At 41.9% G+C, this 14,831-nt stretch overlaps 2 protein-coding genes and 1 pseudogene across 2 annotated transcripts; all 3 read left to right on the top strand.

The window, feature by feature from the left end:
- Nucleotides 1–1,032: 1,032 nt before the first annotated feature.
- On the top strand, nt 1,033–2,078 carry LOC9658431 (bidirectional sugar transporter SWEET1). Its single transcript, XM_024669670.1, has 4 exons — nt 1,033–1,088; nt 1,172–1,391; nt 1,684–1,803; nt 1,950–2,078. Exons 1-4 carry the CDS (start codon nt 1,033–1,035, stop codon nt 2,076–2,078), a joined length of 525 nt encoding a protein of 174 aa, XP_024525438.1.
- A 1,655-nt stretch (nt 2,079–3,733) lies between these two features.
- On the top strand, nt 3,734–4,399 carry LOC112344687. Its single transcript, XM_024669950.1, has 2 exons — nt 3,734–3,899; nt 3,970–4,399. The coding sequence occupies exons 1-2, from the start codon at nt 3,792–3,794 to the stop codon at nt 4,330–4,332; spliced, it is 471 nt and encodes a 156-aa protein (XP_024525718.1). The 5' UTR covers nt 3,734–3,791; the 3' UTR covers nt 4,333–4,399.
- A 4,796-nt stretch (nt 4,400–9,195) lies between these two features.
- On the top strand, nt 9,196–13,991 carry LOC9655036 (annotated as a pseudogene).
- Nucleotides 13,992–14,831: the final 840 nt, after the last annotated feature.

Below are 14,831 nucleotides of genomic sequence, written 5' to 3'. Positions count from 1 at the left end.
CTGATTTTTTTTCCATGTTGGTCCGTATTGTACAATTGTTTGATGTTTTCATCGTTTGCTCTTCCAACGTTGATTGGCTTGCGAGTCATTTCGAGGCATGGAAAACATGTCGAGGAAGGAAAATACAAAGAACACCGACTTGCTCACAACTTGTTTGTTGGGATTTTGCTCGTACTGCTCTACTGTAGCCAGATTTAATCGCACAGCCAGAGAAGAGATTCCTAGCTCTTGCAATACCAACCATATGTATGGCCGAAAAATCTCAAGTATGACGATATTTCAATGTTGTCTTCTTCCATTTCTACAAGATTTCCCGTGGAAAAACCATGAACTTTGGTGCTTTGGTCCCACTGGAATGAAAGGGAATTGCTAAAATAGCCTTGCAAGTTGAGCAGTCATCCAGCCTGTTCGTAGATACTTTCTCTTGGTGTAGAAGAACCAGGGTAAGATCAAAGGAATTACTGTTAAACTTCACATAACCATAAAAATTTGGCTATCTTTGCACAACCATCTCTGTCAATGACAGGAAAAATTTGTTCCAGATGATTTAAATAGGAGTGGGGGATTTGTTATTTAAACTCCAAAGATTAATGACATGAACTAAATTTATGCAGATGGCCAAGGTTAAAAGTCATATAAAAAGTCAATGGTTAACTGGCTGCTGATAAATTTTTTGTTGGTAAATGAATGGATGGCTAAAAAAGTATTATTAGGCTTGGGTTATTGAAGGGATTGGTACTACTGTAGTCAGATTAGCTGAGGGTTTGAAACATTGGTACATAATAAGTTATGGTGGAAGTTATAAAACTAGTAGATTTTATGTTCCATGACAGTAAGAGTCAGATGCTTGGTTTGAAGAAGATATACTTAAAATAATTAACATGTATTATAATAATACAATTGGCATTAGTTTCTATGATAAGAAATTGAATGGATAAGATTTTATGAACCCAAAAGGAGCCTTTTTGCCAGTAAAAAAGGTATTGCCTATCTTATAAAACTGAGGCTTTGGGTTACGGGATTTAGAGCAGGATGGCGATCGCAGCAACGATTATTGGAGTGGCTGGGAATGTTGTTGCAGCGTTGATGTTCTTGTCTTCGATGTATGTTTTCACTCTTTTTCTTGCTATGATCCTCTTTTCCCAATCTGATTCTTGCTTTGCCATTGCAGACTCACTTTCATAAGGATTGCAAAGAAGAAATCCACGGAATCCTTCTCATCGGTGCCCTATATCGCTTCACTCCTAAATTGTATTCTCTGGGTTCTGTATGGCTCGCCAATCAACAAAAACGCAATGCTGGTCGTCACCATCAATGGGCTTGGGACGGTTCTCAACGTGATCTACGTCTTGCTTTTCTTGTTCTACGCGAGGAAATCGCCCAAGGCATTGGTAAGGATTTGTTTTAAGGGTGATCGATTCTTTGCCAACTTTGCCCCCTTTGAATTTGCAGAAAAGAACATCCCTTTATACGTTTTCGTGCTTGGCGCTCATGGCGGCCGTGGGCTTTGGCATAAGTCTCGGAATCCATAGCAAGGACACGAGGATTACAATCTTTGGAGTTCTTTGCATCGTCCTCAACATCGCAATGTATTGGTCACCTTTGTCCGTGATGGTAAGTTGGCGGATTAAAACCTTAACCTTCCTTGTTATCATCGCTAATCACAAATCCTCTGTCTTGCAGTACCGGATTTTCAAGACCAAAAGTGTCGAGTTCTTACCTTTTTACCTGTGCTTGACCGTCTTCATCAACAGTGCCCTGTGGTTTGTGTACGCACTCTTGAAGCACGACATTTACATACTGGTAAGATTTTGCAGTAATATTTATAGGGAATTAACCACGAAGTTTGCTCAATTCAGGTTCCCAATGTTCTTGGACTAGCCGGAGGCGCCGTCCAGCTCTTTTGCCACTACATATATTACAAGCCTGGTAACTTGCTGACGTGGCAGGTGCCCGACGAGAAGGAAGCCAAAGAGAGTGAATCCCCGGATTTGGAGAGTGGAATTGAGTTGCCCAAGCAAAATGGGAAATTTGTTGACGTAGCTCTTAACACCTCTACCACGGCAGCTCAATCGTGAAAACCTTTAGAGTAAATTCAATTGTAAATTCATTTTATAGTTTAGTTTAAGGTTTACCACGTGGACATAGGTGCCAAATGGAAATACTGGGAGCTTTGAAAGATCTTGTGTATTTCCCCAAGATTCAGAGCGAGTTATGGTCAACAACAACATTGAATAAGTTGAATAAGTTTGCGGTTGAGAATTTCAAGTTTTTATGTGAATGTTTACAAATGTTCCACTAGACTTTCGGAAATATATATACACAACATAGTGAAATTTGGATGGAATAAACAAACTAAAACAGTAGATTATGAAAATAAATATTATATAAGCTTACAAAATATTAACAACAATTTTTTTTTTTTTTACTCATTTAAATTTTTGCATCTCAAATGTAAAACTATATAGCCAATACTATGTACTCCATCACGAACCTAGCTGCAGCAGTTGGGTGCATGATCACTTCTAGATCAATTGATTATGGATTCAATCAAAACAAGGAAATCTTGCAGCCTTCATACGTGTACAAGTGAGTATGATCTAGAATCTCGACGTCGTCAACCTCGTCCCATGGCTCAACCATGAGCACCCCAGATTCCACTGGAAGAATGTGTTCCAGCGTTGCCTTCGCCACCTTTCCAGTCGTCCCAATTGGGAGCTTCACAAGCTTTTGCTTTCCAATCGCTTCCTTCTCCTCGCCAATCCACTGGATTCTCACCTCCGCCGCATCGTCCTTTCCCACCAACAGCGATGGAGCTGGATCGATCGCTACCCTCGACACGGGAGACAAGCTCAACCGGACCCTTTCAACTTGATCCTTGTCAAAGAGATTGGTGCTGCCAAAGTGGGAGTCCTGCTCGCCGGTGAGAGCCTCTAGAAGCTCGCACGACCAGGGATAGATCCCGAGCTTCTCCCGATCGAGAAGCTCCAGATCCGGATTAACTCGCCGCATTGCCTCCAATCCCAAGTCGTAGACCCTCTGGGAATTGGTCGCGTTGTGGCGATAGTCATCGTCCCCGGATGACGATCCCCACTGGAGCAAAGACAAGGCATCCACCGGCGAGCAGGGCTCGGAACTGGAAATCTCCAAAGCCCACAGGATGAGACCGAGAGCACGGATGAGATTGTTGTCGCGCCACATGATAAACACCTTGCCTGCGTAGTGATCGTGCTTCTCGCAGTAGCACGCGTAGATCTGAAGAAAATTCCTTTCCTCTCCCGGCGCAGCGTAGTGATAGGCCGTGTCATCCACCACCATTGTTTGCTCTAGATCGATCCCTTCGATCAAGCCCTCGAGCTTTTTCTTGGGAGGATCCCCTTGCAAGAGATCCTCCGCAGAGAAAACCCTGATTTTGCCACACTCTCCATCACCAAACGCGTCGCAGAGGATCTGATCGACGAGGCCGACGTTCCTGGATCTCGGGCCGCCGCTAAAGAAATTGAGCTGCAAACCTGGAATGGATCGCAGCGCCTGCAAGAACTCTTTCCCACCATGCACGAGCTCGTAAGGGCCCTCGGTATCTCCCGCTACACAGAATTTCCCTTCCGGATTGAAGAACACGAGCGTATCATCTACATCCACGAAAACAGTGATCATCTCCAAGAACCCTAAAATTCGCGGCGTTTTAAAGTAATGTAGCCACGTGTGCAGCAGTTAACCGTTCGTGGTTGGACGGCTGGGATTGCGAGCTAGGGCATTTGAAACCCTCGCGATCTCTCGCAATCGATTCAATGGAAGTTCCCGCAGGAGCAGCTGGAGGATTGCTGTCATCCGTGAAGCCTCCACGGATCGAGGATGCGGGTCTGGAGGACACGGCATTGAGCCCCGATGGAATCCAGGTAAGGATAATCTCTATCTCTATCTCGCCCGATCGATCGAGTAAATCCATTCGCCTCGCTCTCGATCCAGGAAGCATTCCGGCTTGCGGCGCAGAAGGTCCGATCGGCAGTGTTTGGCGATGACGATGATGAAGGCAGCCCTGGTCCTTGCGCTGAAGCTCCGATCCCTGGCTATACGCAGTGGGAGGACGCACTGGTAGACGATGCCGCGCGCGAGCAGCAGGGACGAGAGGGACGGAGCTGCGTGGATACGCTCGCTGGGGGGCTGATCGAGGAAGGGCGAGACGTGGTGGTGGATGGGCGGAGGAATGGCGGCGGTGTGGAGGAGGACAGGGTTGTGGAGGGGGAAGCGGCTGGGCCGAGGCTGGGCGAGAGCGGATGTGTCAAGGGAGAGAGTAGCGAGATTCCGGCCTTGGAAAATCTTTGTCTTTGAACTATTCTAATACTTGTTAAGTATTAATCTTGTTTTAATTTATTAGATTTATTGCAATCCCAGATAATCTAGAGTTTAGTATATATTATTTTTGCAATTGTGATTTTTAGTTTGTTTAAGCAAACTTGTAAAGGGACTAAATAGTTGTGAATATACCATCTGATAGTTGTTATTCATTTAGATTAATTTTATTTTTTATAATTTATAAACATGTTTATAATTTATAAACTTTCTTAAACCCTTTTTAATATAGTTTTTTTAATTCTATCATCTAATGGTTAATATGCAATAAGATTAATCTTGTGTTTATAAATTACAAACATGCTTATAATAATAAATTTTATATGATCAATTGGATTAATAAATAAAAATAACATTACTATTAAACAAACGAAGCATTGTTACATGCAAAGTTTTCCATTAGATCAAATAACAAGAAGAAGAAGATGGAAGAATACAGTCTCATACAATTTCAATCAATATGGTTAATGTAATACTAATATCTGCATTTTGTATATGAAATGGTTGAATATTATTTGTCCTTTCACTATTTTTAAATTAAAATCAATCAAAAAAATTATAAAAATAAAGTTCATCTTTAGTTAGTTATTCAATGTTTAGAACTAAATAAAGCTGCGTAAGTACTATCATTCCTCATGTATTAAAATAGACACAATAAAATTAAGATATAAAATTACATTTTATGAATATTGATGATCAAGACATTGTGATTCCTAGCATATCTGATATTGAGCAATATGTTTATGGAGGTGTTTAATTTAGATTTGAATTTGCTTGATTTAGAGTAATAAAATGGTAAATAAATTTATTTTTTATTCATTTTAAATATGATTTGTTATCTGTTAAGGGTTTAGAGCTGCCCTATTTAATTAGGTCACTCAGTAAGGGTTTAGAGCTAAGGCTTTGATCCCAGAAGAAAACTTCCGCTCGGAAAGGGTTTAGAGCTTGGTGTTGTACAAGGACTGACTACTGAGATTGCAACCGCGTGAAAGCTTCTGCTTCTCACTATTGTACAGCTGACACGCTCAACAAAAATTCTCTTCAGTGGAGCCGGCATGAGGATCTTTGTGAGAACAAGTAAGTCTCCTAAGCTGTAATTCTCACTGTTAATCGTGTGTAAAAGTGAGTGGCAGGAGAATCCCCTTTGATCTGAGGTCTTCGGCTCGCATCTAAACTTTGAAAGAGGGGATAAGGCAGGAAGAAGGCAGCGGCTGCTGTTTGCTGGGAAACTGCTTGAAAGCAGCACCCTTCAAGACTACAATGTCTACAAGAATGCAATGACAGCTCTGTCCCTTGTTTCCATGTCTGGGATTGGGAAAGTACAATGACAAATGGTGGGAAAATTATTGTTTTGCTGCACAAGGCGATACGAAAGTTGGTACACTGGTTGACAAGGATGGGTAAGCTAGAGCATATCTCTTGTGTGTGTAATACCTTTTATTTCAGATCCATATAGAAATTGACAAGCATGACCAAGAGTGGTTATGGAAGTTGGGAGTGGAGAATCAAGTGGGTGCTCAAGCATGTTGTTACTAGCGACCGGGATGCCATGGAGAGTTTAAAGCATGGGATTGTCCATGTTAGGGTATATGGTAATTGGAAAGCTTGCAAATGGAGAGACCTTAGCAAGCTAAGGAACAGAGTTCCTTGAACGTTCCCCTAAATAGATAAATACCTAAACATCCAAGTGTAAATGGTTTATAGAGCGCACGAAATCAGAGTGGCATAGTAGAAGTGTGGTCTTGAAGCTTGCCAAGAGGCAAGGCTATCAAAGTTAGGGAAGTAGATCCCGAGTGTTCAAAGAGAGGGCTTTGAACAAAAGTCGATGGTTGAGGACTTTCACGCTTATACATGAACCATGTTACGATGGTCGGATAACTTGCTAAGTGAGATTGGCAAGTCGGGGGAATGAATACCCTTGTTGAAGAAGCCAACTTCAAAGGGGTGGCCCATGAGGCCGAGCATGGAGGAGTCCATGCATGATCACAGACATGTCAAGTGAGAGGACTTGGCAGTGTGGAGGAACTAGGTTCCTAAGCTGTGATCTATAACACGCTTCAAGTATAAGTTGGTGCACCGGCGTGGGGAGTCATGCCAGGCATCCTATGTGATGCCTTCCGTAGATGCATATACGGAGGTTGGGTTCGAGTCCCGACCCTCTAGTGCTTGGGTTTGAGTCCCAACTCACTAGGGCGTGGTGATGGTTTGGAATATGAGGACACTCATATTTCGGTGGTCATGGACTCTCAATGGGGAGACTGGTTTGGGCACACCGCCAAGCGAGGGATGCCTCGGAGTCGTGATACACGGTTAGATTGCTTAGTCTGAAAGCTCGGCATATCTAACTTGAACACTTTGGTGTAAGTGGTACCAAGGACGTGGTGAATGAGATGGGGACACCCAGTCTTAGTTGCCATGGACCTTTGGCCGGAAGGGCTGGCTTGGGTGCATCGCTAAGTGTGGGGGATGCCCCCGGGGTTATGGTCAACAACTTAAAGATCTGGAAGACCTAGCACCCATTGGCAAACCTATTAAGGTGCCAAAGTTAGATCACTAGGTGATCTTATAACCAAAAACAAGGACAAAGTCCTTGTGAGGTTAAGGGATAAAGTTCCAAGTTCAAAGTGTTGATTGGAACTATTGATGATGGTGTGGCTTGGTCAAGGTGACCAAGTGGAGTGCAATATAAATATCCAAAGATATAATATTCGTGATCAAATCTTAAGTATTCATTTGCATTTTGCAAATGTTGGTGTTAGATGTTAGAAATATAGCATGATGTTTAATGTTAGGCATATTATTAAGTCATGAGAATTTATGTTAATGTAAACCCATATTAAGTTGTAAGTAAAAGGATGTTGGTTGAGTCTTGAAAATTTAAATTCTTAGGTTGAGAGTCATTTTTTCTTTAGGATGCATTTCATTTCTATATTCCATGCATTCACACCTTATAAAATTGCTCATGAACACCCTCTCACCTAGTGAGATACAAGAAAAATAATCCAAGGATTACTGCTCAAGCTAGAGGCCAAGCTTATTTTAGTCATGATTCTTTAGCATTATCACTTGGGTCTCTCGCCCCATTATAAACACTGGCTAGTTTCTTCCGTCACCCTCAAGCCAAGGCTGGGAATGCAGCTCATGATCAAGAGCTGTGACTAACTAGTTTAGATTTTTCTTTCTGCTTTGAAAATCTGTAGACTATGATGAAGATGACAACTACAGTGTATGGTTCACGGACAAGAACATAAGAAGCCAAGGAGAACAAAATCTTTGGTTATAAACGATCAACAACAACCAGGAAAATAATAATAAAAGGATAAAATCAAAGAACTTACAAACTATGATTCAAAAACTCTCCAAAAAACACTCTAAATCATAAGATTCCTTTAACCCTTCTGTTTTCTCTGGTGGAATAAAATGATGCTCCTTGTAGTCTTAATAATTATAGTATTGCTGCATAACATCCAGCATGAAAACATTCAAGCCAGTTCCATCAACGAGGAGAGTGTGTTCATACATCTTGCTGAACTTGGCTGTGTCTCCCATTCTGATCCCCTCCTCCTGAAGGTCAATAGTTAGTTTCATAACAGAAATAAAGCCTGGCTTACCTTGAAAAGAGTCTAGAGATCCACTTTCTCAAATGTGAAACCGTGCAAACTAAAGACCACACAGAACTTCTTCACACTTGGTTCGAGGTTGAAACATTCTTGGAAGCACGCTTTAATGCACTCAATTACTTGGCTCCAGCCTAGAGGGGATGTCCTGCCTTTTGCCTGGGCCCATATTTCAATTTTGCTGTCTGCAAAAGAAACAAAATCAGCCCCATCACGTCACAAAAGTGTACCTCCATGTCTTGCAAACACCCTCATGTCAACGCCAAGAGAGTTTATGTACATTTTTGTAATCACAGATTGTTCACTGTTGCCAAATGGATGCTGAAAGTCAGTACCACATTGGAGCACCATGCCTTCATCACCCGAGTGATTGAAGCCGTTTTTACTCCCGTTCGACACGTAAAACTGTGCAGCTTCCTCCCCAAAAACGATTTTAGATGCGATCTGCATCTTCACTGTCATTGCCTTATTCGAGCCACATGCCCCATGGAAGATATCTGAAAGAAGGCATTCACTTCCTGCATGAAGCCTCATTCGTGCATGAATCATGTCCAAAAGAGGCAGCTCAAAGTTATCACTCGTCAACGCACTAATATCCGAAAGAGTGAGATATTGATGCACCCTCAGTTCCTTGGCAAGCCCTACCAGCAACAAGCCTGGCGAATGGAACGTATATCTGCTGCTTTCACACCACTTCCAGGTAACGTAGCCATACATGCACTCCTTTGTCTCCACAAACCCCATGTCTGCGGCGTCGCCCGTCAAGCACAACCTCACCATTCGTCTCACTACATCGGTATTGTAATCCCCAATGGGCTCTTTGAACAACCACAGTTCTTTTCAAGGGAAAAATATAAAAATGTGTGAAATGTACTGTGTACTGTGTGTTTATGGTTTCTGTTAGTAGAAATCCTTGATGCAAGACTGGATGCAACCATCCAAATGTTCGAAAAATCTGCTACGCTAGAAGGATCTGGAGGCCCTTTTGTTGTCCATCCCTATATACCATTTCCTGCTTTTGAAGAATGGTGGAAACTGAAAGAAAACATATAGAGGCTCTCTTTTGCCTTTATCGACTCAATTGGAGGTGAGTTTGTTTTTTTAGAGATTCATTTGAGCTTGAGCATTTATTGATGTAGGAGCTGTTTTACTCTATGGAGATCCGTCTTACCTCCATGAGTATATTTCGAGATGGTTCCACTCAAAGCTCATTGCTCAGTTGTCAATGCTTCTCCTCAATGCTTCTGCTGGCAAACATGTACGAGCATATAGAAGTTCTCAAATCATCCTTCCAAATGGTGTCCACAAGGAGTCAGATTTCCTCTTCCAAGCTGTTCTTGCACAACACCTACCTCCTCAATTCGTGGGTGAAGTGGCTTATGGGAATGAGTTGTATGCAGTGCTGAAGGAGGAGCTGGTCCAACATACTCTAGTGGGAGGGGCAAAGATTGCGTATGGTGTGAAGGTGGACCTTCCGAAAGATCTAGTAAGGTATGCTTAAGAGTTTTCTTTTCCTTGACATTGTTGTTCTTTTAGGAAGTTGCAGGTGGCTTCAAGAAAATCAAACTCAAATTTCTTGAAAGACATTAAAGAGAAACACACTTTTGGACAAAAGTGGACTTCTCGCCTTCTAATGAAGAAGAGTCACTTGTGGAGTGTGTGATTGAGTTTTCGCTCAGCTGCTTTTTCGAGGGCACTACAGTTGACATCCAACTTATGACGGGCAGTGTAAGGTTCAACCTTCATGAATTACAAGAACACATTTGGGATTTACTGAAAAACATCAAGGCTAACTTTATATGGTTTCCTCTTCGTAATAGTTTTGAGCATGATAAGGTGTGACTGCTTGGGTGAACCAGGTCCGTGAGCAAAAAGTTTTTCGGGATTAGTATTATAAAAAAAGCAAAGAAAGCAACCAAATTTCTCCATGGATTAAAGAATTGATTTATAATCTTTGGTTAAATAAAATAGAAAAGTAAGCCTAAAGGTCTTCCCATCAAAGATTATTCTAGCATATATTAAAAGTGCAGGACGTGGACACGAAGTCGCTTCAAAAGCTGCTACTACAGATTGGGTAGAATGCATAATACAGCACCCCCCCCCCCCCCCCCCCCCTATTTTAGGGTGGGCCCCATTTACTTATTTGGATTTGCATGCCACCTCACTGCTTACATGTGCATGCCACTTCATTACTATAAATTAAAGATTGTTCTAGTATATTATTTTTAAGTATTTAAAAGTACAAAACCAAATATATTATTTATTCTACTATAACAGCATTATCTTGATTGTATAGCTTAATATGACTACATAGAATATTAAATGCAGCTTCCTTTCTTTCAATATATATTTTTCGCCAAATATATTCTTGAAAGTAAGAGCTGTATAATCCTTTTGTTGTACCATAGGGAGGAAGGGATCTTTTCATTGCATTCCATGTTGATTCAATACAATTTGTATGAACTCCAGTCATAGAATCAACAAAATTCTGGGAGTGGTTGATTGTATAATGAGTGAAGTTCAGTTGATTCAACCACTCTGAATCATAACCAGCCCAACAATCACTATATATAATTGTTCCTAACAAATTAATTATAATTATTAGTTAAGAATAATAATAGAAATAGAACTTACCTAGTTCAACATATGTATACAATATATCAGTTAAAGTTTGTGCAGTACAATCGGCCACCGGAACCATAAACATTCGATCTGAATCACATTCAATTCCTCCAAAGACCCATTGACCTTCTACTCTTCTACCATGATTATATTTCCACTTGCCAAATTTACTTTCATCAATTTCCACAATTCTTCCTAAACCACCAATCTTTTGACTGCCACGTTGTAATGTGATAACACAAATATCATGACAAAAGTTGCACCAATTTGTTGTCGTATGCTCACTTTTAATACTACACTCAATACAAGCTTGATCTTGTGGCATTTTAATGCACCAACAATACATCACTCTAAGCATTTGAGCAAATGTGAGATTACTATTTGCAAACCATGTATTAGTTCTAAGAGATCTTGTGGTATTGCAATTTTTACAATTCCACTTTAAACCATCTTTATAACTTTGATTATCAAATCGATATCTCATTGGTCGGTAGCATCTTTCACATTCTCTCTCTTGTACCATAATACAAAAACTAAAAGAATTTACCTTACTATTAGTTCTCTCAATAAGATCAGAAAAAAAAAGAATACTATCTTGAGCATGACCTACATATTCCAATCTAGCCATAATGCTAAAGAGAATGAATAAAATAAGAAAGAAAATATAAGGAGCCCAAACACACAATGAAGAAAGACCTAAACCAATCGTAGGTTATATACTTATAAATTATAGCCGTTCATTCACTGGCTAATTATAAAATTATAGTCGTTAACATATCCGTTAACAACATCTACTAATTAAAGTTTAACGTTACTAATTTAGAGTTAGTCGTTAAACATTTAGGGTGCAGAGCTAGGCGTGATAAGCGCGCCACGGAGGAAGCGAGGAGTGAGCATGGCAAAGGGGCAACCACGTAAGAGTGAGAGGTTGTATTGTGCATTTCTCCCCAGGGATTCCCCTTTGGGTGAAAAATCCAGATTATGATAGAGTGAGTGGCAATTTTTTCTTCAGATGCTTTGCTTCACTTTGCTTTGCTTTGTATGATCGTGGTTTGTTTTGTATCAGATGGACTGGTTAAACCAGCTTCTTGGCCTTACCTCTATAAGGTGTGATACTTAAGGCTGTATCTTATTCTATTTTCTATCGCTGCTTGCCTTACAAATGCAGGCTATTTGCAAGATCATTCGTGATACTGCGAAGCCTTATATTGAAGAGTATGGAACAAAATACAGGCTTCAGTCGTGCGAGTTTGAGGTTTTGACGCTGGGCACGCTGCCCCTGACGTTTGTAGGTTGGATTCTTTACTTTTTTTCTTGAGGTCAATGTTTGTGACGATTCCCTTTTGGGACGCATTAAGGTGTATGACACTCAAGAGAAAGAGATCGAGCCGTCTCTAAAATGGGAAATATTCTTGTAGCAGTGAAGGCCTTCGGTCTCAGAGCGACTGTCCAGGTTGGTGGTTTTTATTAGTTTTCTATTCGGAGTTTTGAGGATTTTCTTCAGGTTGTAGACTTGCAAGTATTCGCCACCGCACGCGTTACGTTGAAACCTCTTGCTCCTGCATTTCCCTGCTTCTGCAAGATCATAGTCTCTCTAATGGAGAAGGTTTGTTTCGTTGACATCATGTGTTTGCCAGCCTCATGTGGATTTTGGTTTGAAACTTCTCGGCGGAGACTTAATGGCGATTCCAGGCCTTTATGCTTTTGTCCAGGTTTGTTGTAACGCAACGTGCAGTCTTTGTTTGTACTGACAGAGCTGATTTTGCAGGACTTGATCAAGGATAAAGTTTCGGAAATGTATTTGTGGCCCAAGACGGAAATCAACGTTATAGATGATCCAGAGTAAGTCTTTGCGTGGAGTGAAGTCATATGTAATCACTAAAATCTCTCAGAGCGGCTAAGAAACCTGTTGGAATGCTGGAAGTCAAGGTTGTCAAGCCCACTGACCTCAAGAAGAAAAATCTCATGAGGAAGTCTGATCCATACGAGAGGCCGGTCCTTGGCCAGGGACCGTTTGCCAAGAAGAAATCCACCGTCAAAATGAATGGAACGACATGCTTGTATTGGATCCAGAATCTCAATCTCTCGAGCTATATGTTTATGACTGGGAGAAGGTACACGGTTTTGTTTCACGTCCATCGGCGAGCTCACGTGTACTTTTGCACATGACAAGCTGGGTATGCAAGTCGTTCCTCTCAAGGGCACCGTTCCGGGTGAAACGAAGACCGTGACACTGGCCTTGGTGAAAAGTATACGATCCAGCAAATCAAAAGCCTCGGGGTCAACTTACAATCGAACAAAGCCTTCAAGGAGGATCAGGATATTCCTATTGAGGACGAGGACGCTAATGGCGTCGAGAAAGCTCCCGAAGGCACCCCCGAAGGCGGTGGTTTGCTCGTTGTGATGCTGAGGACCTGGAAGGCAAGCATCACACGAATCCATATGTGAAGCTGACATTCAGAGGGGAGCAGAAAAAGGCGAAGGTTTGTGTGTAGTGTGCAGAGCTCTCCTGTATGTTCCTGACACGTTCGTTTATTTATTAGGCTATTAAGAAGAACCGAGATCCCCGATGGGATCAAGAGTTCCAACATCGTCTGCCGGAACCACCAGTGGAGACCGCTTGCGAGTGGAAGTCATAAGTACAGCAATGGGGATTGGTGTCCACCTGCGCGTAAGTCTGGACTTTTTCTATCAAATTGTCACTTCTGCGAGCCGTGTCTAAGTCAGCTTTACTACAGGAACACCTGGGATACACAGACATCAACCTGGCGGACGTGGTGAACAACAAGCGCATCAACGAAACGTATCAGCTGATCGACTCCAAAAACGGAAAAATCCAGGAGGGCAAGCTGAGACGACACGGCGGAGACTGTACGAGCTCGTGCTGGGCATATGTAAGTAAGTATTTTTGTGTTGCCCTACATAATATTTTCACCACCAACCCAATTTCAGAAGCAATATCACCTCACCTCACTTCATGATATCAGCAGCCAGAACATCTAGAGGATCTTCCTGAAGTGAGGAAGCTGTAAGAATCTAAAACAAATGAATGTTTGTCTTGTGATCATGGCTTCAATGCTGCTTAGATTCTTGAGTCTTGATTCACCTTTCTATTGCACGTTTTTGTGTAAGACTTCTGTTGCACTAGCTCATCTCTTAGCTGTGCAGCTATAAGATGAGTTAGTGAGATAGTGATGCTCATATGTGCTAAAAAATGCTGATGTTCCTGGAAAGTGCCACGTAACAAGTTATGACCATGAACACTATAAATTCTTACAGTCTGCCTTAAAAAACAGCCGATGCAAAAGAGAGGATGTCGCTTTGAAGGCCGCTCCTGTATTTGAATGCCAAGCCAAGGGAAAAAGTGTGGCTTCTAAAAAAAGCTATTCCATGCAGTAAAAGGAATCCACCTTACTAACCTGCAATGTATTGGGCATCATGATGAAGGAGATTGCATTGGATGAGATTCTTAATGCGTTCAGCTTGGTAACTTAGCAAACATTACATCATATATAACAAAAGACAATAGGGGACACCAGTGCTTATTTATATATTACTCGCAACTTTCATGTTGCAAGTGTCTAGCACATTAGATGGAATATTTAGTTGCATCTCCCATAGCCGCGCTGGCAGCCCACGCCACAGAAAGCAGATGTCGATCCGCAGTAGCCAAAATGGCTGCAGCACAGGCCCCGGTTGCAGGAGGCTCTGCCACCCTGACGACCGCAACAGGGACGGTTTCCACACGCTGCCTGAGCTTCCACCACATTCGTGTGCTCCACCATTGCAACAACGAACGTGCACAAGAAGAAAGCAGCGAAAGCACGAAGGGACGCCATTGCAAACAGTAGCACTTTAACTAATGATAGAGCTGAGCAGTGTTTGATTGAATGGAGCGGCAGGGTACCTTTATATAGCGGGGGGGTTGCAAGCGAAGTCCTTGGGTTACATCACAACTTTTGAAAATCTAGAGCGCACTTTTGTTCGCATCGCAATTAAGTATTTTCTATATGAGCACATTGAACGTGAAAAGACTTTAGCTCCATGATCTACCAGCTATTGCGAATATAGGGCGACAAATCCTATCGAATGTTTCGCACCACAAGACAAAAAGCTGGAGGAAGGCGACACTGTGCACACGTTGTCAGGGCTATGGTCAAACTAGATCTTGACACATTTGCATTTGAAGTGTGACACAAGACCTCATCGCTTGACCATTGAGCGAAGTTTCGTAAGAAG

This window comes from Selaginella moellendorffii, unplaced genomic scaffold (genome assembly GCF_000143415.4).
Source record: "Selaginella moellendorffii unplaced genomic scaffold, v1.0 SELMOscaffold_5, whole genome shotgun sequence".
In the NCBI taxonomy this organism is placed as follows: domain Eukaryota; kingdom Viridiplantae; phylum Streptophyta; class Lycopodiopsida; order Selaginellales; family Selaginellaceae; genus Selaginella; species Selaginella moellendorffii.
This window is presented reverse-complemented; position numbering and strand designations above follow the sequence as displayed.

What these genes read in the sequence shown, in the direction of transcription:
- LOC9658431 (XM_024669670.1), top strand. Translation starts at nt 1,033, where the DNA reads ATGGCGATCGCAGCAACGATTATTGGAGTGGCTGGGAATGTTGTTGCA. An exon ending in AATGTTGTTGCAGCGTTGAT is followed by an intron (nt 1,089 to 1,171) that starts GTTCTTGTCTTC and finishes TTGCCATTGCAG; the next exon opens with ACTCACTTTCATAAGGATTG. An exon ending in AGCACGACATTTACATACTG is followed by an intron (nt 1,804 to 1,949) that starts GTAAGATTTTGC and finishes CTGACGTGGCAG; the next exon opens with GTGCCCGACGAGAAGGAAGC.
- LOC112344687 (XM_024669950.1), top strand. Translation starts at nt 3,792, where the DNA reads ATGGAAGTTCCCGCAGGAGCAGCTGGAGGATTGCTGTCATCCGTGAAG. An exon ending in TGAGCCCCGATGGAATCCAG is followed by an intron (nt 3,900 to 3,969) that starts GTAAGGATAATC and finishes CTCTCGATCCAG; the next exon opens with GAAGCATTCCGGCTTGCGGC.